Raw genomic sequence first — 22,280 nt, forward strand, 5'->3', positions numbered from 1 at the left:
ACTGGATCCCGCATAGGTTAATGGTAATGGGCATCATAAATGCAGACAGCTGTTTGAAATGTAATTCCTTTGGTGCTACACTAGCTCATGCATGAGGTGGAGTCAAAGGCAGGGGCACTTTTCACTATGGGTCCGGCCCCGCGCCCCTTCTCTTTCTCCTGAGGCCCTGCCCCTTCTCCCCCTGGCCAGGACAGAAGCTGGAGCCAGGCCTGGGTAAGAGCGGCTTGGGCTCAGGTTGCACCGGCGGGGCTGAGCAGGAAGCAGTCTATGGTTCTGGGCCCATCTAACAGAGGCAAACAAACAACAGCTGGGGCTCTTGTCCCCACCCTTGGGCGGGGCAGCACCCAGCATAGTCTTTAGCTCACAGCCCCTCAACTGGGGCTGACAGCAATTAACAGTCTAAGGCCCTAGCACTCGGGGTGGGGCCGAGCTGATAGCAGGCTGTAGCCTAAGGGCATGTCTTCACTAGCATCGTTAAAGCGCAATGTGGCTGTGTAGTCGCATCTCCAGCTGCACGAGGGGAGAAGCTCCCAGCGCTGTAGCACTGTCTACACTGCTGCGTTACAGCGCTGAAACTTGCTCAGGGGGCTGTTTTTTCACACCCGAGCGAGACAGTTACAGCGCTATAAAGTGGCTTTGTAGACAAGGCCTAAGTCTCCGGGCCAAGGCAGCCAGCAAACACACAGTCAATAGCTCTAGCCCTTAGTGGGGCAGAGCAGGGACCAGGCTTTCATCTCAGCTTGTAGGCTAAGGCGTCCAGCAAACACACAGTCTTGTGGTTCAGATAGGGTGAACACCCATACAGTCTAAGGTCTTGAGAAGGGTTAAGCACCCAACAGAAAGTCTAGGGTGCTGGCAGAGGTGTTCAAGGAGCACAGGCCTCCAGGCCTAGGGAGGGGAGTTGGCCACCCCAAGGGTCGGGTGGCAGGGGGATGAGGCCCGCCTAACTCCACCGCGTCTCAGCCCAGGGCCCTAACAATGGCAGAGTGGTCTGCCACTGGGTTGGCGCAGATCCAGCCACAACACACCAACCAGGGGGAGTGTAGTGTTCCCTCGCTCTCCAGTCCAGCGGGAGGCCACTCTGCCTCAGTACACCCCCACCCCTCCGCCCTCAAGTCTGTCTCTGGGGAATCAGACATGGCAATGTCTCCTTCCCCCAACCAAGAGAAGAAGTCTGCGTTGGTATGGTCTCTACCTGCTCGAAGACACACCGTGAAAGCATAGGACTGCATACCAGCGCATTAGAGAGGGGGTTCATTTCCTTGACCTTGTTCAGCCACGTAACTGGGGCCTGGTCGGTCACAAGCATGAAGGGACCCCTGAGGAGGTAGTATCTTAGGGCATCCACAGCCCACTTGACCGCCAGGGCTTCCTTCTCGACAACCGAGTAGTTCCATTCTCGGGGGGAACAACTTGCAGCTGATAATACAATATGGGGTGCTCATCTCCATTAACCTCCTGGAAGAGGACAGCCCCCAGGCCCACCTCCAATCTGTCAGTCTGTAACAGGAACTCCTGGTTAAAGGCTGGGCTGAAGAGCACCAGCTCTTGGTAAAATTGGTCTTTGAGAGTTTGGAAGGCTCATTTGCACTCGTCCGTCCAACACACGCATCAGGGGCTGTCCTTCTTCAGGAGCCCTGTCAGTGGTGCTGCTATCGAGGCAAAGTTGGGAGCAAAGAGGGGATAATACTTGGCGAGCCCCAGAAATTGTCGCACCTGTCTCTTTGTGGTGGGGGACGAGTAGGCCTACAGTGCCTGGACCTTTCCTATCAGGTGCCATATTTGGCTTTGCCTGAAGGTATACCCCAAGTAGGTGGTTTCCTGCCACCCAATTTTGCACTTCCTAGGTTTAGCAGTTGCGTAAGGCTCTGAGCATGGCGGCTACTTGGTTGAGATGCTCCTCCCAGTGCCTGCTGTAAATCACTACGTCATCGAGATAAGCGGCGGCGTAGGCACCATGGGGTCATAAGACCCAGTCCATCAGCTGCTGAAAGGTGGCCAGGGCCCCGTGGAGACCAAACAGCATCCGGGTGAATTGGTACAACCCAGTTGGGGTGGCAAATGCGATTTTCTCCCTGGAGCTCGGGTCCACGGGAATTTGCCACTACCCTTTTGTGAGATCCAGGATACTGATGTACGGGGCCTCCTCAAGGTGCTCTAGCCACTCATCAATCTGTGGCATCGGGTATGCATCCAATTTAGAGATGGTGTTGATTCTCCAAAGATCGATACAGAACCTAAGGGTCCCATCTGGCTTCGGGACCAGAACGATGGGGCTGTGCCAATCAATTTGGAATCGTTCGATTACGCCTTGTTCCAGCATGGTCTAGACTTCCTGCTCAACTATTTTGCATGTGTGGCATGGCAATGGCCTTGTGTTTTTCGCGCGACTTCTCCTGGTTTAGTCAATATGCTCTGCCTTCAACAGACTCCAGGCTTGCCTCCATGGCTCCTCAGTCAGGGTGTCCCCCAGCTGTGGTCCTTCTAAGTTGGTTGGGTCTGGGAGCTTGGGTCTGAGATCTGGCTCCATGGGGTACGGAGCAATTAACAGCCTCTTGCGCTCCTGCCATGCCTTTAACAAATTGACTTGGTAGACCCGTTGGGTTTTTTTCCAGTCGGGTTGGGACACTTCATAGGTGATCAACCCGACCTGGCAAATTATTTCATAAGGTCCTTGCCAGCATGATAGGAGCTTCGATCCTTCAGAGTGTAGTAGGAGCAACACCCTTTCACTGGGATCAAAGGTCCTTCCATGGGCACCCTTGTTATACATCTGCTCTTAGGCTTTCTGAGCACTTTGCAGGTTCTCTCTAGCCAGGTCCCTTCCATGATTAACAGCTCTTGAAGCTGCAGGATATACTGGAGGAGGCCCTGTGATGAAGATGGTGCCTGTTCCCAATTTTCCCGCATAAGGTCTAGCAGTTCCCTCGGCTGCTGACCATATAACAAATCAGAGAGAGAGAATTTGGTTGATAAATGGTGGACCTCCCGGATCACCAGTAATAGGGATGGGATAAGTTGGTCCCACTGGTGAAGGTCTTTCGGAGGGAATTTTTGCAACATTTCCTTCGGTGTCTGGTTAAAATGCTCCACAAGGCCGTCCGTCTGGGGGTGATACATGGAGGTCTGCAGTTTTTTATTTCCCTGGAGGCTACAGATTTGCCAAAGGAGCTTCAATGTAAAGTTAGTCCCTAGGTCTGTCAGGACCTCCCGGGCAAATATTTTCAAGAGCTCCGCAGTGATCATTCAGGTTGTGATGATTTGGAGGAGAACCACTTCTAGAAAGCATGTGGCATAATCTAGGATCATCAGGATGTATTGGAATCCCATGACACTCTTTGGGAGGGGCCCCACGAGGTCCATGGCTATCCTGTCGAATAGAGAACCAACCACTGGCAACGGAATGAGGGGTGCCCTCGGTACTCCCCTCAGGGCTGCTCGTTGGCACTCAGCACAGGAATCACAAAAGTCTTTCACTTCCCTGTGCACTCTGGGACAGAAGAATCGGCTTAGCTGGGGCCACTTCACCCCTGGGCTTGGAGCCCCCTGGGGTGGGCAGAAGTGCCGCAAGCTGCTGCAAGTACGGTTGTTGCTGCTCATGGTTTTGGGTCCCCAGTTTTCAAATCAGTTGCTGTTGCTGATTCTGGAGCTGTTTCAGCAGTTGTTGCTGCTGCTGCTGGCTCTCAGCAAGCCATTTAATCCATTTCTTGACCTCCATCCTTCCTAAACTGGCGAAGGCGATACCCATGTTCTCTACCAAGTGTAGTGCTCCGTCGCTCTCCAGTCCGGAGGAAGGCCACTCTGCCTCACTACAATTGCATTAACCCTTTTTGCCACAGCATCACACTGGGAGTGCATGTTTGAGTTATTTGTCCACTATGATCCCTAATGTTTTTCAAAGTCACTACTTTCCGTGATACGGCCCCTCATTGTTTAGGTAAAGCCTACATATCTTGTTCCTAGATGTATAACTTTGCACTTGGCTGTAATAAAATGCATTTTGTTTGAATGGGTTCAGATTACCAGCTGATGTAGATTCCCTTGTATGACTGGCCTGTACTCATTATTATTTACCATTCTGCCAATCTTTGCATCATCCACAAGTTTCATCACCAATAATTTTATATGTGCTTACATCATTAGTGAAAATTTTCAATAGTGTCATAAAGCCAATCTTTCTGGAACCCCACTAGAAATACCCCCAGTTGGCAATGATTTTCCATTGACTACTATGTTTCAGAATCTGTCACTTAGCCAGTTCTTTTAATATGTGCTTTATTGATATTGTACTATGTTAATTTTTTAATCAGAATATTTTGGGGTACTAAGTCAAATGATTTACAAAAATCTAAGTTTGTTACATCTATGCAGTTACCTTTACCAACCAAAGTTGTAAACTCATTGAAGAATGAACTTAGGTTTATTTGATGAGACTTATTTTCCATAAAACCATGTTGACTGGCGTTAATTAGATTTCTGTCCTGTAATCCCTTACCAATTTAATCTTATCTCAATTTTCCACTATTTTGCTGAGGATTGATGGCAGGCTAACTAGCTTGTAGTTACCCAGGTAATCCCATTTGCCCTTTTTGAATATTGGCACATTAGCACTCTTCCAGTCTTCTTGAATTTCACCAGTATTCCAAGATTTATTAAAAGTTAACATCGGTGGGCTAGAGATCTCTCCAGACAGCTCTTTTAGGACTATTGTGTGCAAGTTATCTGGGCTTGCTGATTTTTAAAATGTTTATCCCTAGTAGATGTTGTTTAACATCCTTCTTAGTTACTAATGGATAGGAAAATAATTCATTATCCTCATGTGATACAAGTACATCATCCTGTTTCTTTCCAAATACAGAACAAAAATATTCATTGAACAATTCTGCCTTTTCTGCATCATTAATAATTTTTTACTATGCACATTTAGTAATGGGCCTAGAGCACTGCTAGGATTTCTTTTGTTCCTAATATACTTAAACTCCTTATTGTCCTTAGCCCTGCCAGCCATGGACTTTTCCTGGATGTCTTCAACTTCCCTTATTAATTTTCTGCACTTTATAACTTTTAATTTAAATTGATTTGCTATCTATTTCCTCTTTTTCCATTTGTTATACATTGCTTTTTTATTTCTAATTGCTACCTTCTCTTTTCAGAGTAACAGCCGTGTTAGTCTGTATTTGCAAAAAGAAAAGGAGTACTTGTGGCACCTTAGAGACTAACCAATTTATTTGAGCATAAGCTTTCGTGAGCTACAGCTCACTTGATCGGATGCATACTGTGGAAAATACAGAAGACATTTTTATACACACAAACCATGAAAAAATGGGTGATTATCACTACAAAAGGTTTTCTCTCCCCCCACCCCACTCTCCTGCTGGTAATAGCTTATGTAAAGTGATCACTCTCCTTACAGTGTGTATGATAATCAAGGTGGGCCATTTCCAGCACAAATCCAGGTTTTCTCCCCCCCCCCCAACATCCCAGGATGGGCTTTTAGCCAAAGTTGTCCTCTTTCTTTATTGTGGAATTGTGGCTTTTGGCCATTTAATAAACTAATTTAAAAATTCCCAGTTTTAATTCAAATTTTCCTATCTAAATTTTTTCCTCCCTGTCATGTTCACTCATAATTTTCCTCAGCTTTGGAAATTAAGCCTTTTGAAGCACCAAGTACATACATTACTGGTTGGGACTGCCCTGTTTACCCAAATTGAATGTACTCAAATCACAATCACTGGTCTCTAAGCAACAGCTTGCTTCCAGTCCAGTGATTAATTCATCTTTATCCAACATAGTAAGGTCCAAAATCATTACCTTGTTCTGGATACCTTTTGTGTAAGAAAATTATCATCTATAACTTAGAAACTTTAAGTACATTTTACTATCGGGTACATTGAAGCTAGGCAATGGTTATATTATTTTGGTTTTTTTTAGCAATGCAAATTAGGATACTGTATATGAATAAATGTGCAATTCACCTCTGGAGATCTAAAGAACATCTGAAAAATCTTTGCCAAAGTTTAATTCAGCCTGAATTTTAGTGAAAAACATCAGCCGGTAGGGGATTTACCAGTTAAGTGTTTGGATACTGTTCCTGCCTCCTTACTATCACAGTTCTAATAGTCTGTACCAGACATAGCTTGTTTTTATTTTTTTGGAAAGATGGCAACTCTTACGGAATTAAAGGGAAAAGTTTAGGTCTTAGAACTGGGAATTCACATGTAGGGAAGAATGGGATCAGTGGCCTGAAAGGAACTACAGTAATGAGGTCAGACACAATTCACTCAGCAAGGGCCTTAAAATAGCCCTAATGGCTGGGCAGAGTATGCCGTGGCTTTTTTTAGGCTGCTGTCCCCTGAACATATTGGCATTTATCTCACTCCACTACAACTTCATGCAGTAGTGGCTTCATCTTTCCAGAAAATCACAAAGTGGAATCACTCCCCAATGCCATGCAATCTACACTCATTTAAATGGAAGAATTCTTCATTTTGGATCAGTGTTAAAGGCATTTAAAAAAAATCTCCCTATTATGAGGAAAGCTTTTGCTCTGAGCATGTGTGCATCCTGGAGACACTGAACATCTCCCTCTGAAGTTTTTTGAAATCTCCTTGATGCACGCTGTCACAGTTTGGGATAATGCCCTAATTGCCATATTCCCAATTTTCCACCCTTTTGTGCCTGCTATTTATACCCACAAAGTCTGATTCTTCTCACTTCACATATCACTCCATTGATTTAAATGGAGTTACTCTGGCGTTACCTTGGTGCAATTCTCAGCAGATCTGACCCTGTAGTAACTCAACCCACCCAGGCCTATTTATACTTTCCTTCCTTCCTACAAACACCATCAAACTTAATCGCTTTCGCTTTCATTTAGGGAGCTCCACTCGTTTTGCAATATTATTTAGGTGGCTAAAGAACCACACACAAAACACAACCCACAAACAAACAACACAACCAGTGTTTTCCCCAGGAATTGAAATTAGGGGGGGTGTTTGAATTTATGGGGGGCGGGGGTCAGGACCGATGAGGGGTGAGACCATGAGGGTGAAGGTGGGCTGTGTGGTAAAAATAGTTAAATCTAATAAAATGATCATGAAACATTTTTCAGTTTTTACTAATGTTTTTAAATCATCACACAAATTAAAGTTGGGTACTCAAGCCCTTCTATGAAGCACTACATCTACATCCTTCTTGGTTTCTTGTTACAATTTTGCAGAACTCTGTTAATGAACTTCTTGAATGCAATATGTTCATCTTTGGCGGCTTCTCATGTATCCAGGACTTCCATTCCTTCAAATGATATGCTCATTATTCAAATGATATTCACATGATCAGGCAGAAAGCGACGTCTTTCAAAAGACAAAATTCTATTCAATGACGAAAAAGAACGTTCAACTGTAGTTGTTGTGACTGCAAGTAGCACGAGATGAATTTCTACTTTCATCACAGGAAACATAGCACAAAGATCAGGTCGAGCCACTAGTGACGATAAAAAAGAAGTTGAAGTCAAATCTTCGTTCATTCGTCATATCACATTCCACTCTGTGTTCAAATTCTCTATTCTGTCCTGAGCACATGGCAGCCCCATTGTTGGTAGTGCCTCACTCCACTCAACTGTCAGTGTTTTATAGGACAGGGATCTGTAAAAGCTACACAGAGGTTGAGTAGAATCTAGAAGTCACCGTTGTAGATTTTTAAGAATCAAGTCTATGTACTTTTTCAGTTGTCTTAACAAACACTTCTTGTCCTCTTCACTTAAGGATTCAATACAAATGCCTTCATTAGTCAACTTCTGGACTGAAGTCTTTGCTTCTTCCAGTACTTTTTCAATGGATACCCCCTAATTGATCCAAATGTAGCTTCTATTGCTGGACAAAGATCTACTACTGTTGTAGCAGATGCCTGGATGGCATTGTTTAATGACCCAAGTGGTTTCAACAGTAGACTTACAAGAAAGAGAATGGCAATAGTCTTCTCTGAACATAGTAGCAAAAGTAATCCATCAGCCTCACTACTTAGATCCATCCCATCTTGGTAGATACTTTCCAAAGCTAGTAATAACGGCTGGAGTAATTTTAAGACAACAGCCAAGGATCACTCATGAGAAAGCCAGAGGGTTTTCCTAGATTGGACTAATTTGAACTTCAGTCCCAGTGTATCTTCTATATTTTCCAAGATATTCAGTCTTTTTGGACTCTTGCTGAAAAAAGAATATAATGAAGACATTAAATTTATAGCTTTTTAAATGTCTTTTGAAGAGTCTGCAGCTCGTACTAGAGCTAGTTGGAGTAGATGGCCTCCGCAGAGTGTAAGGAGAGATTAGGGTTACACTTTTCTCTGAGCAAATCTTGAACTCCACCATGTCTTCCAGAGAAGTTTGCAGCTCCATCAAATGCACAAGCAGCCATCTGTTTGGGGTCCAATTGACAAACATTTAACTCTTCTAAGATGTGGGTTGTCACAGATGCAGCTGATGTGTCTTCTATAACTTGAAAATCTAGAAATGCATCTACTGGCCTACCACTGACATCAAGATAATGTACACAATGACTTAATACTTGATGCTCATTTGCATTGGTGCATTCATCAGCCATGTATGCAAATTTTCTGAATGCAGTGAGAGAGTTCTTCACTTTTTCAATTGTTAAGTCTTTCACTGTTGCACCACATGCTTCTAGCCAGTCAGCTGAGTTTCTTGCAGAAAGATAGCGAGCATTTGCTGATCTTGTTCGGAACGAGTGTTCAACTTCAGGATGAACAAGTGACAATGCACTTAACATTGGCCTCCAGTTTGTAGTGTGTGGTATCTCTTGCTTAAATAGAAAGTATGATGCCACAGCCATGTTTGTTCGCATGAACTGTGTTGTGTCTCCAGCATTCTTAACAGCCTCATTAACACTCACTGGTGTTGTCCTTGGACAGTGGAGACTCAGAGTTCAGAGGTGCTTTGACATGAGTTCACCCCCCAGTTAGGGGGCAAGAAGGCACCTTGCTCATTCCTCCAGCTGCTCCCTGTTCGCTCTGGCCGCTGTTGTTCATTGTGCCACCGTTCACTCCATCGCTCTGTTGTCAATGGCCCTGCGCCATCACCTTCTGCTGCCACCTGCCACTGTGACTTCTGCGAGTTGGTGTCTTGAGGTTCCACCCAGCTCTCAGTGATTTCAGCTGAGCTCTTAGTGGGGGAACCTTGCTGCTAGTGCAGACTGGGCCATCTCTTCCACAGAAACACTGTCCCACAGCAGGTCTAAGCACTTAGACCTGATTATCAGTGATTTCAGCGGTAGTGGTCACTGAACAAAACAAAAGACTATCTATGGAGCCTAATCAGCTTTGTCTTTAAACACTGGGGAAGGGCAGGTCAAACAGTACTTGTGACTCAGGCAGACCATCAAGCAAAACACCTGTCCCCACCCTCTCTTGATGCCCTCAAGCAGCACAGGCTAAGTACAGTTTTACTGCCCTTTACTCCTACAATAAGCATAACAACATTTCATCCCGCCCCCCCCCCGCCAGTCAAGTGATTTGTAACCCAACCCCAGCCAAAATCTATCAATTGGGCAACACAGCACTGTTTGCTGGATATCTAGGTAGATTAGGTGTGAATTAAATATAATCTGGTCCTGAAGCCTTTCTCCCCACCCCATCACTATCTGTCAGGGAGAGCTCTTTTAGACTTTGTTTACAAATTATAATTTGAAATTATTAGGTTGGCCAACATTGCCGAAATGAACGCACTGACATTGTAATAAAAACAACAGTATAAGAAAGCTTGTCTATGTTCTTGCTTTTCATATCTATTATACTTCTTCAGGTACATGTATTTTATCATACAATTTATATGCTTTTAACATGTGTATTAATGTTTCAACTTCAATTAAAATTTCCAATCACTAAATTGGAAACACTGCATGTAACTAGTTCACAAAACTGGGGGGCGGGGAGGGTGTTAGGGAAATTCAGGGGGGCTGTTGGGAAATCCCTGGTGTAACACAACCCAAATATACAAAACACAAACTCTCCTCCCCCCCCGCTTTAGGTGGAAGGATTTTGCAGCACGCCTTTCCCTGAGGCCGTTAAAATCTCCCAGACAAGGAGGTAGCTCCCCTCCCCGGGGATTAATTGAAAGACAAGCGCTCTCTTCCCCAGGCAGGCTTTTGCGGGGTGTGTTTCCAGTGAGGAAACTCCAACCTCGCTCCGTTTGTTTTCGAATCTCCCTTATTCAAATTGTTCCTCCCCCCTCTCCGCACCATGTGCCGCTCATCAGTAACTGAGAGGCAAAACCGAGGACTGGGCCTGGAAACAACCTTCCCGTTGCGCGTGAGAGGGACCCCAGCGCGGCCTGGGGAATTCAATCAAAGCGTGTGTCTGTGCGTGTTTGCGGGGGGTGCTGTGGGAACAGCTCTGCGCTTCCAACACCTCCCGTGCCGCAGCCCCAGGGCCACTCACACCCCGCCCACGCGGGGATTTGTTGCACTAGGGGACTGGGGCCCGCTACGTGCCCTGCGTCTCCTCGCGGCGCCAGCAGCTCCCCGCGTCGGCAGGGAGCCAGCAGCGCCCAAGTTATTAATGAAGGGGCCGGGCGGCGGCGGGTGAGGAGCGGCAGCAGCAGCTGCTGCTGTAGGGGCAGGTCAGGGCTGCGGAGGCTGCGCGACGGGAGACGCTCGCCTCGCCGCCTTCCACCTGCAGCCATTTGCCTAGGGCGGGCTCCGGCGCAGGGCGAGGGACACCCGAGCAGCCGCTGCCGGGACAGCGCTTGGGTCGCGCTCTGCACGGGGCGCGTCCATGAACAGCAGCGCCGGCTCCGGAGGCGAGATGGAGGGTAAAGGCGACCTTGGGCAGCGCCTGAGTTCTGGCTCTTCTCTTTGGCGGGAGCAGGGCCGGCTTCTGCTTCTCCGCGGGGAGGGGGGGTCGTGGCTGGGGATCCGCTCGCTGGCCACCCCTCGCCCCTTTCAGACCCGTCCTCAGCTCGGTCGAGCTGGGGTTCCCCGGGTGGCGGGAAACCTGGGGGGTTGGGCTGTCTCCGGGGAGGGGGTGTAGCTGCTAGGGGCGGGGGTTTGCCACGCGTCCCCTCTGCACCGGGGAAGGCTTCTTGGGCTGGGGGGGGACTTGCCCCCGCTCTCAGCACAGTGGCTTCTTTAGCCTGCCCTGAGTGCTAGGGTTGCCAAGGGCCAGGGCTCAGGCAATTTTTTTTGCATTCATAACTGATGCGGCAAGCACAGGGATGCTGGGGCTATGCAGTGCTAAGGCTACAGGTGCCGGGGCTCAGGGTGACACGTAACTGTGGAGAGTGGCTTGGGGGGGGGGGTAATTGAAAGTTTCTCTGGGGGCATGCGACCGCCCCACTTGTTGCCTCTGTCTCCACTCCCTGAAACTTAATATATAGGTAGACAACAAACACTAACAACTACCACCTCCTGTTCTCTGGCTGCCCAGCCCCTGGCAGAGCTTGCGGGCATCACTCACTGCTGGAACTATCCTCAGTCAATTAGCAAGTGTTCAAAACAAGACAAACAAAAGGGGCAACACAGCTGGGATGCACAGTCCTCCCTGTGCCAGTAGGGTGGGCATAGGCGGTGACTGCATGGGTGCTCCGGGGCTGGAGCACCCATGGGGAAGAATTAGTAGGTGCTCTGCACCCACCGGCAGCCAAGCTCCCCCCACCTCCTCCCTTCAGTGTGCCACATTCCTGCTCCTCTCTCTCCCAGCACTTCTGCCCACTGCCTTGGCGGCGCTCCAGGAGGGAGGGAGAGGGACAAGGACACAGTGCACTCAAGGGAGGAGGCGGGGCGGGGACTTGGGGAAAGGGGTGGAATTGGGGACAGGGTGGAGGCGGAGCAGGGGTAGGAAGAGGGAGGGAGTGGGGACTTGGGGGAAGGGGTGGAGTGGGGGTGGGGCCGGGGATGGGGGGGTCAAGCACCCACTGGCGGGAGCAGAAGTCGGCACCTATGAGGGTGGGTGGCACCAAGGTGGGATGGTGCTCGGGGTTTGAGCATCTCGGTTAGCAAGACACTTTTTATTGGAGCGGGGAATATGATGCCCCCACAACACTTTATTGATAGGCACATTGGAGGTTGCAGGGTCCGCGTCTCCCTTTTCCCACTCTTTCTCCCCTCCCCCCCCCCCCAGCCTGTTCCCTGGGGCTCTCTGGCTGGATGGGGCTCCACCTGAGCTACCTGGTGCTGAGCACTATGTAGCAGGTCCTCTTCCCGATCTAGAAGATGCTCCCCTGACTCACCTCAGCGGATGGTCTGCAGAGCAGGCAGCGGGAAGCACTGGGACTCCAGCAGCAGGGAAGGAGAAGCAGCACCAAGTAGCAGCGGGGAGCTCAGCCCACAGCCTGCTGCTTCCTCGCTCCCTCCCTGTGCTGTACAGACACAATGGTGAGTGCTGCCACCAGGGGGAGCCACTACCTCCTCACTGCTGGGTGTCCCAGAAATCGGGTGGGGGGAGGGGAAAGGAGGGAGAGAGAGACAGACATGTGACCCTGTGTGTTCCATACCACACATTGCCTCTGGATTAATCTTTAATTAAAGATTGTCACATGATGAAACCTCCACGAATATGTCCACCAAAATTGGCAACTCTACTGAGTGCACCTTTCCCTGCCTACCCACACTGAAATATCATCTGCCTTTGGAGCTGGGGGACAGTGCCTGGAATGAAGGCATCTTTGGGATGTCACCAGGGGGTGGGGGGGAAGCTGGGAGCGTTCTGAGGAATTGCCTTGTGATAATGGTGTGAAATGTGGTTTGCTGTTCTCCTTGATGTATTCCTCCTATAGAAGGAACTTTCACATCAATTTATGGAGCCCATCAAAATGAATGGTGTTGGATATAAATAACCTCCCTTTATAAAAGTGCTCTAGTAATCTACGAAAAACCCTTTAAAATGTTATAGTGTTTTGAACAAGTACTATAGAATATTGTAATACAGTATTTTTGTTAAAATAAGTGCTCTTTAAAGAATAACACTTAGCCCCTCCAACCACCCCTTGCTCTGAACATAAGTATGTGCAGAAACATAATGATGCTCTTTGAAGCAAGTATCTTAGGAAAAGAAAAATAAACCTATTTTATAAATGCATTAGTTATTACACCTGAAAGTTATTACAGTAGTACACTGAGCTATATTAAAAGGAAGAAAGCTGTTAAATGAACAGGTAATGGACAAAAAAAGCTTAAAACATAAGTTTATAGAAGTTAGGAATGAGAGACCTATTTTTCATATAATTGTGGTACCTTTAATGAGGTTTGACAGGATAACTATCAAGAGCATATAATTTGGTGCATTTATACATTTAGCTTACTGCTATACCATTAACTTGCAAAAATTTAGAAATGTGCAACTTACTGGTTTCTTGAGTGGAAAAAACTATTCATCATCATCATCCTCTCCTTTCCCCAGTGCTGAGGTTGGATAGGGCCAAGGTTATGAGCAGATTCCATCCACATCTGTTTTGAACCACCGTTTGAGCCTGATTGTTCTGAAAATCAGGTGCTGCCTGGATGGTTTTGAATACCATTTTGTTATCACTGTCTCACTGACGCCTAGCAACGTGGCCAAACCATTGTAGTTGCTGCCTTTTGATGATTGTAATCATGTTCTGTACTTTCAGTCTTCTATAGATGGCTAGAATGCCTAAGGTCAGGTCTTCGCTACCTGCTGGATCGGTGGGTAGTGATCGATCTATTGGGGATCGATTTATCGCGTCTAGATGAGACGCGATAAATCGATCCCCGAATGCATCCCCATCAACTCCGGAACTCCAGCAAGCAAGAGGCGGAAGCGAAGTTGACGGAGGAGCGGCAGTGGCTGACTTGCTGCTGTCCTCACGGCCAGGTAAGTCGACCTAAGATACGCCGACTTTAGCTACGCTATTCACGTAGCTGAAGTTGTGTATCTTAGGTTGACCCCTCCCCAGTGTAGACCAGGGCTAAGAAATGCTATGTCACATCTATGATATAGTGCAGACACCTCATTTCAAATGTTTATAGCTTTTGCTCCAGATGCTTTTGTCAGTACCCATGTTTCACAACCATTAAGTAATGTGGGTACAATGACCATTGTGTATAATCTGGTTTTATCCGTTGTAGACACTGATTTAAGGTTTGAAACTTTTTTATTCAGGCACATGAACGTTCTGCTGACAGTAGCTATCTGCTTGTTCTTGTCATCTTCATAGCGATTGTCCCATGTTATGATGGAACCCATGTAGCAGAAGCTATCTACTTGTTTGATGTCTACAACATTAATGACTAGGCTAGTCTGTTTCTTGATTTTTTTTTTTTTTTTTTTACATTACCATTAGTTTGGTTTTTTGTTCATTCATTTTTAATCCCCATTGGCCCTGATTCTATTCTATTCAATAAGCTATGTTTGCAAGAAATCAGATAGTGTAGAATAAAGTTGTTGTACACAAGTATGTTTATACTTCATTAAAAAATAATGGGGGAAACTATTGCTAGTCTGGAAATTTAAAAAAAGGTACTTCCCATAAACGCAAGAAGAATATTCTAGATCAGTGCAATTTTTTCCATACCATGACCCTGTTACAACAGAAAAAAGGTTTTGGAGCCCCCTTCCTTCTGGTCATAAAGTAGGGGTTGCTGAGACCCCTGAGACCTGGTTGCAACCCACAGGTTGAGAGTTTGTGTCCTAGAATCCCACCTCCCAGGATCTCAACTTTTTTACCTTGTTTTGGGGTTTAAATCTTGAGCATTTTATTTGTGGGGGAAAAAATTGTAAATCAGCAAAAATAACAATAAAATATACTTTTAAATGAAAGCTCTGGATTCTTATTATTTAAGAACCATGATTTTTTTTTTTTGTTTAGATTCCCATAAGTCAAACGAATGTCATAAAGCTACATGACATTTCTGGTATGTTGTGAAATATGCCGTAGTGTACACTGTAATTCCAGACATCCTACTGTGTGAGAGATACCCACATGGGACTGAGCATCCTTGAAAATTACTGATCTCAAACAAATTTTTAATTTTCTTTACCGAGACAAAACTCAAAAAAAACTTTTAGTGACCACTAATTTAAGTGTCAGACTCACTCAAATGCACAGCTAGTGGGCCCTGTGCTCCCTTCTGCTGTGCAATGGTGTTGGTGTTTATAAAAATTTAAATAAGGGGCCCCCTCTAAAATGATGGGCCTAGTCAACCGTGCACATGACATTCCTTGTGCAAGATACTTCTGTGCTCTCTCCCCACCTCTCTCCTCAAAAAATATCTGCAACTTTCATATTTTTTTCCCTATACCCAAGAATCATTCCATCCTCCATCCCTCCACCATCTTGCATAGTACTTCTTGACCAGCTATGCATCCCTCTGCCCATTACTTCACTGAAGGTCCTCTAAGTTGTTTCCCTATCTGGCAGGTGTTCTTCACAACAGCAGTGGTGGTGATAGGTGGGTGGCTCTGTGACTTCCGCTGGTGGCCGTGGTTTGCAGGCATGTTGTCCTGCTGACTTAGGTAGTTGGCGTAGGTCAGGTGGGCAGTGGGTCCCCCCAGTGATGGGCTGGGTAGTCAGTTGGAGAATGGGTCCTCTTCACTTCTTGAGGTGGGCAGATCTCCCCTGACTGCTGGAGGTCTCCTGTAGCATGTGTGAGTTTTGAGAGCTGATCTCTGGGCTGATGCATGGGTAGTTCTCCTCTGACTGGTGGGAAACGGCTCCATGTTCCTTTTCAGTACTAGCTCTTAATACTCCTAGTAGGGCAAGTGCAGGCACCAGTGGGAGGAGAAGTGGGGCGCAGTGACTACAGCACTCCCACTCAGTGCAGCAGTAGTATGACTTTCATTTTGCACTACTGCGGTGCTTGGCAAAGTGGAAAGAATTGCAGGGGTGACATTGGTTCATCCCTGGTATGTATCTAGAGCTCTCGCAGCAGCTACTGCAGTCACAGCAATAGTGGGAGCTCTCAGAAGGGGCTGAAAATTTTTAACAAGCAGAGCCAACCTTAGCATTTTTTTGGACAGGCTGTGAAACAAGTTCAAACCACTTGCTGTCAGTTGTAGCCCAATTTTTCTCCATAAATTATGACCCCTTATGAACAGGACCAACTTAATGCTTGTGGGGAGGATGCGCAAGATGATTCTTTGGGATACACCCCTATTTCAACTAACAAGTTGTATGTAAAAACTAAATGTGTGTGTGTGCGTGCATGCTCACGTCAATTAACTTTTGCCAGTCTATCTTGGCAAGGAACAGGCCCAGAAACTTACATATTTTTTAATAACACGAAAGCTGAGATCCTCCTTCATAGACTCAGCCTTTAGAGCCCATTTAGAAGAGTCTCATACGAACCCTTTCTAGCCCATCAAATAGAGCAGAAGAGAATCTGTGCCAAAAATCACGGGACAGGGAGCACAGTTTATGCAATATGCTCCCTTTTAATTCTAAACTGCTGGCTGCTTTTCTGTGTGAATAGTGCATGATTGGGGAACTACACTGTAGCTGCTGCTGGCAGAATGGAGAGATGAGCCAGAGAGCATCTGTTTCATGCAGGATGCTTCCGCCTAAAATTGTGTAATGTACAACCTAGCAAATGCAGCAGAAGTTAAGGTTGCCTGGTAGTTTGACCAGAGTAAGGACTGTAGGATAAATCCCTTTCTGTGTCTTAAAATCTCATTTGACAAGAGAGACATGCCATCGTATGTTAATATCAATTCCTTGCAAGAAAAGAAACCTGTTTTTGGAAAAAATCAAGATAGCATAGAACAAAGCCGTTATACATAAGTACATGCAAACTTCATTAAAATTACAAAATTTTCTTGGCATTTAGAGAGCTTTTAGTAAGATAGCTTAACCTGACATTTGAGAAGTATGATAAATAATGTCTTAATTAAATAAGATACCTTGTCAATTACATAGCTAGAAATTTTCACATTATAATGCACTGGGAATCTTTTTGCACATTAACTGTTCTTATTGCTTATTTGACAATTTATATTTCATATGCCTAAATTCCTTCCTGCTTAATGTAAGCTGTCTTCTTATTTGAAGGGCATTTAGATTTCCATCAACATTTACAGTATGTTTAAACATGAAGCATGGAAAAATTGAAATACAGACTTGCATTTGTGTTCCTTTTAAATATTCAAATGTAGGACAGTAACTTTTTAACATATGTCCAAAATATACATCAAAAACATTTTTGCTTGCAACTTTGCAATAACAAAAGTTAACTTTCCAGCAACTCTTTTTGTTTGATCATTTGCAGTCACAGACTGCAGCGGTTGTTGGAGGCAATTGTTTGTAAAGCATCAGAATTGGCCATTTAAGAAGAATTGGCTGGACACAGTCAAGTTGCACCAATATTTCTGTGTTTTTGTGGTTTTTTTGCCCTCTGTGCACATGAGCATCTCTTATTAGCAATAATGGGGTTTATGTGTGTACATGGAGGGAATCTTAGAGGTTTATACACAAATGCAAGGAGAAGGGAGAGTAAACGGGAAGAACTGGAAGTATGAGTACATAAGCTAAATTATGACTTAATTGGTGTCCAGTCTCATGACTGGAATATTGGTATAGAGCGGTTCAGGAAGAACAGGCAAGATAAAAAGGGAGGAGGCGTTGGATTATGCATCAAGAACATACACGCTTGTTCTAAGGTCCCGAAGGAGGTGAGAGGCAGACCACATGAAAGTCTCTGAGTAAAGATAAGGGGAGGGTGGGAAGTAAGAGTGACTACATGGACCACCAAATCAGGAAGAGGAGGTGGATGAGGCATTTCTGGAACAAATAGCATAAATATCCAAAACACAAGTCCTGATAGTACTGGGGGACTTTAACAACTCAGACATCTGTTGGAAAAGTAATATGGCAAAACACAAAATTTCCAATACGTTTGTGGAATATATTGGGGACAACTTTTTGTTTCAGAAAGTGGAGGAAGTAACCAGGGTCACAGCCATTTTAGATTTGATTCTGACCAAGAGGGAGGAATTGGTAGTGAAGATGGAAGGCAGTTTGAGGGAATGTGATCATAAAATGATTGATTCCTTATAGTCACAGAATCTAAGGGGTCTAATTCTACTTTGAATGCACATGCATCACTGAATTAAGTGCACGGGTGAAAAGAGGAATACACCTCTGAAAATGTAATGAGATCCAACCAACCAGAAGTAAATATTTAAAGGCAGAGACATTTTTAGTGTCCCCAGTTTTAAAAATATGCTTATAGAAAATTCAATTTTTTTTTTAGTAGGGAACCAGCTTATCAAACCTAGAGTAGGCACATTTGTAGCTAACTAGCTGTTTTTCAGTAAATGTTTTTGATTATTACTAAGGCTGTCAAGCGATTAAAAAAATTTATTGCGATTAATCTTGCCATTGCACTGTTAAACAATAATAGAATACAATATAATTTAAATATTTTTACATGTTTTCTACATTTTCAAATATATTGATTTCAGTTAAACACAGAATACGAAGTGTACGGTCCTTGCTTTGTTTTTATTACAAATATTTTCACTGTAAAAAACACAGAAATCGCATTTTTCAGTTCACCGAATACATGTACTGTAGTGCAATCTCTTTATCATTAAAGTTGAATTTACAGATGTAGAATTAGGTACAAAAAACCCTGCATTCAAAAGTAAAAGTGTGAAACTTTAGAGCCTACAAGTCCACTCAGTCCTATTTCTTGTTCAGCCAATTGCTTAGACAAACAAGTTTGTTTATGTTTGCGGGAGATAATGCTGCCCGCTTTTTGTTTACAGTGTAACCTGAAAGTGAGAACAGGCATTTGCATGGGACTTTTGTAGCCGGCGTCGCAAGATATTTACATGCCAGATGCGCTAAAGATTCATATGTCCCTTCATGCTTCAACCACCATTTCAGAGGACATGCATCCATGCTGATGACGGGTTCTACTTGATAACAACCTAAAGCAGTGCGGGCTGACGCATGTTCATTTTCATCATTTGAGTCAGATGCCACCAGAGTGTTGCTCTTAAGACTTCTGAAAGCATGATCTACACCTCATACCTTTCAGATTTTGGAAGGCAGTTCAGATTCTTAAACCTTGGGTTGAGTGCTGTCACTACCTTTAGAAATCTCACATTGGTACCTTGTTTGTTTTTTGTCAAATCTGTTCTTAAAATGAACATGTGCTTAGTCATCATCCGAGACTACTATAACATGAAATATATGGCAGAATGCGGGTAAAACAGAGCCAGAGACATACAGTTCTCCACCAAAGAGTTCAGTCACAAATTTAATTAACACATTTTTTTTAATGAGCGTCATCAGCGTGGAAGCATGTCCTCTGGAATGGTGGCCGAAGCATGAAGGGACATATGAATCTTTAGTGCATCTGGCATGTAAATATCTTGGGCTACAAAAGTCCCATGCAAATAGGGTGACCAGATGTCCCGATTTTATAGGGACAGTCCCAATTTTGGGGTCTTTTTCTTATGTAGGCTCCTATTACCCTCCCCACCCCCATCCCAATTTTTCTCACTTGCTGTCTGGTTACCCTACATGCAAATGCCTGTTCTTATTTACAGTGTCACCAGAAAGCGAGAAGTGGGCAGCATTATCTCCTGCAAATGTAAATAAACTTGTTTGTCTTAATGATTGGCTGGACAAGAAATAGGACTGAATGGACTTGTAGGCTCTAAAGTTTTGCATTGTTTTGTTTTTGAGTGCAGTTATGTAACACACAAAAATCTGAATTTGTAAGTTGCACTTTCGCAATAAAGAGATTGCACTACAGTACTTGTATGAGGTGAATTGAAAAATACTATTTCTTTTGTTTATCATTTTTACAGTGCAAATATTTGTAATAAAAGTAATAGTATATAAAGTGAGCACTGTACACTTTATAGTCTGTTGTAATTGAAATCAACATATTTGAAAATGTAGAAAAACATCTAAAATATTTAATAAATTTCAATTGGTATTCTATTTAACACTGATTAAAATGGTAATTAATTTTTTTAATCACAATTTTTTTGAGTTAATCATGTGAGTTAACTGCGATTAATCGACAGCCTTTATTATTGTTGTTATGAAAATATTACTAAATACGGGCAAGCAACAATAAGATTTTTGTTTTTGTTTTTTTTTAAAAAACTAAGGATCATATGTTTGGTTTTTTTGCACACCATCAAAATTACTAGGTGTTGGTAGTCCTTGCTGAGCAAAAAATTTATTTAGGTAGCAATAACTCTATGGAGGGATCAGCTGAGTGCTGGTCTGTTAATGACTTGGCTATCTCAGAATGTCCCTCTGCTTGCCCTAGGTTTGTGTGCGCTACTCTTTGCCTTATCTCAGCAGCCCAGTCTTATGCAACGTTAGGCATCCTCATAGGTGTGATTTCCCCTTTACTGAAAAATGGCAGGGTCTTACCAAGCATGGTTCTCTCCTTTGATGCTTCCTCCCCACCCCTGACTATGTGAGCTGTTTTGCCAATGTGTGTCTCAACGTGTCTCCCACGTTGACCCTGTCGGTCTTCTGAAACCTCTTTTTCTATCAAGCACTACTCAATCATACAGTATTGTTGCTGTCTTTGATGCGAACATATGGTATTACAGAGCTTGGAAATTTGGCAAAATGAGACACAGCAGGCAATGCACATATATAACTGACGTTCATCTAGTACAATGCAGAAGCTGACCTGAAATGACAAATTATGCAAGGGAAATAATCAGAATGGTCAAGAAAAGCCTGCACTCATCCTGCCCATGGGCAGCTGGGAAGAATGTGAAAGGTAGGTCACAAGTACAGGAGAGTTGAAAGCTGTGTACTGCCTTTACCTGTGGCTGCCTTTTCAGCTGTCTTGAACCATGTGATCTCTGTCCAGCCAGCTGGTGATTTTAGCATGCATGACACTCCTGGCTCTAGGCTACTATGACCCTGAATATCTCTCCCTTGAGGGTTGTCTGGGTCTGGCTGGGAGCCATTCATGTGCACTATCATCATTCCTGCCTCTTGAAGTTTGGGGAGGGGTACTGCAAAAAACACACATGTATGCTAAATAACTTAAAAGCATAGCTGGCCCTATGCAGAGTAAGATCTATGGAGTCCAGCTGGGGTCCCAACCAATGACTGTGCCCTGCTTGTTAGACTAGCAGTGTTATTAATGGTGCATGGAACGTGGGGCTTCCCCTAGATGTGCCCAAAGCTTTATTTGACAAGAGTCTGGTGTAATGAGGCTGGAAGACTGAAGTTGTGAATTCTAATACTGGCTCTGCTATGGACCTGCTTTTATGACATTGCCTCTCTTCCCATTTCCAAAAATAGGAACAGCTACGCTATGATTATCTATATACAGTGGCCACAACGGAAATCTGGGCCCTACTGTGGGTTAGGCACTCTACATATACACAGAAAGAGATGGTCCCTGCAACCAAGAGTTTACAATCTATGTAGATATTATAGGTAACGGTAAGATATATATCATCCCCATTTTACACATGGGGTATTGAAGCAGAGAGATGAAGTCATTTGCCCAAGGTCATGCAGAAAGTCTGGTAGAGCTGATAGAACTTCCCTTTCTTAGAGGAGTTTAGGGAAGGTAATGGGACAAATGTAGTTAGCATAAGGACTAAGATCACCACTGTTAAAATGTGCTTTGTTGAAGCAGAAATTTTGTAAAATGTACAGTATGAATTTTTAAAGAAGTCAGGAAACAGTTATTTTGGCTGCAACTGTATTAATAAAAAATAACCACATAGAGAAGAAATGTGAAGTTTCCTTTTTAATTATATACTTCTACATTTTAACTTGTGTTGATTCATGAGTGCTGTTTTACTAAATGACTGCTTCCTCAGCTGAATTTGCAAAGATTTCTGTTTAAATATTTAATGTTTTTAAATGACCAAAACAAGAATACAACACTTGCATAAAATTAAAGGCTGTCATGCATTGCTTTTAAAATCATGTAGGAAGACCTCCATTTAAAAGGACCTACGTCCAGTTTTTCTCATGATGTTCTAGTGAATAGCAGAGGAGTCAGAGGGCATTTCTATAGGTGATTTGGGACCAATGGATAGGAACCACCAATTAAATTTTAGCTATTTGAACATGTCATGGACCTGAAAATATCATATGCAGTACTTTTCTTTGACTCACATCTGATAAATATATATCTGCTTTTCTACAGAAAGGAAAGAGGACAACACTGGTTGTTCAGCATAGGGTGACCAGACAGCAAATATGAAAAATCAGGATGGGGTGGGGGGTAATAGGAGCCTATATAAGAAAAAGACCCCAAAATCAGGATTGTCCCTATAAAATTGGGACATCTGATCACCCTAGTTCA

General features: G+C 44.3%; 1 protein-coding gene across 5 annotated transcripts in view; it reads left to right on the plus strand.

Moving 5' to 3' along the window:
- The first annotated feature begins 10,482 nt into the window (after positions 1-10,482).
- The window catches only part of GADL1 (glutamate decarboxylase like 1), a 114,044-nt gene continuing 102,246 nt past the window's right edge, over positions 10,483-22,280 (plus strand). For 2 of the 5 annotated variants that reach the window (XM_043540885.1, XM_043540886.1), the window contains exons 1-2: positions 10,593-10,822; positions 12,219-12,383. In XM_043540885.1, coding sequence (XP_043396820.1) covers positions 10,786-10,822; positions 12,219-12,383 — 202 coding nt within the window. In that variant the 5' untranslated portion in view covers positions 10,593-10,785. Of the gene's footprint in view, positions 10,823-12,218; positions 12,384-15,217; positions 15,420-22,280 lie in introns of those variants that run through there. The other 3 variants (XM_037890377.2, XM_037890378.2, XM_043540889.1) reach the window with 3 other exon arrangements.

The sequence above is a fragment of the Chelonia mydas genome, chromosome 2, assembly GCF_015237465.2.
Source record: "Chelonia mydas isolate rCheMyd1 chromosome 2, rCheMyd1.pri.v2, whole genome shotgun sequence".
Lineage (NCBI taxonomy): Eukaryota > Metazoa > Chordata > Testudines > Cheloniidae > Chelonia > Chelonia mydas.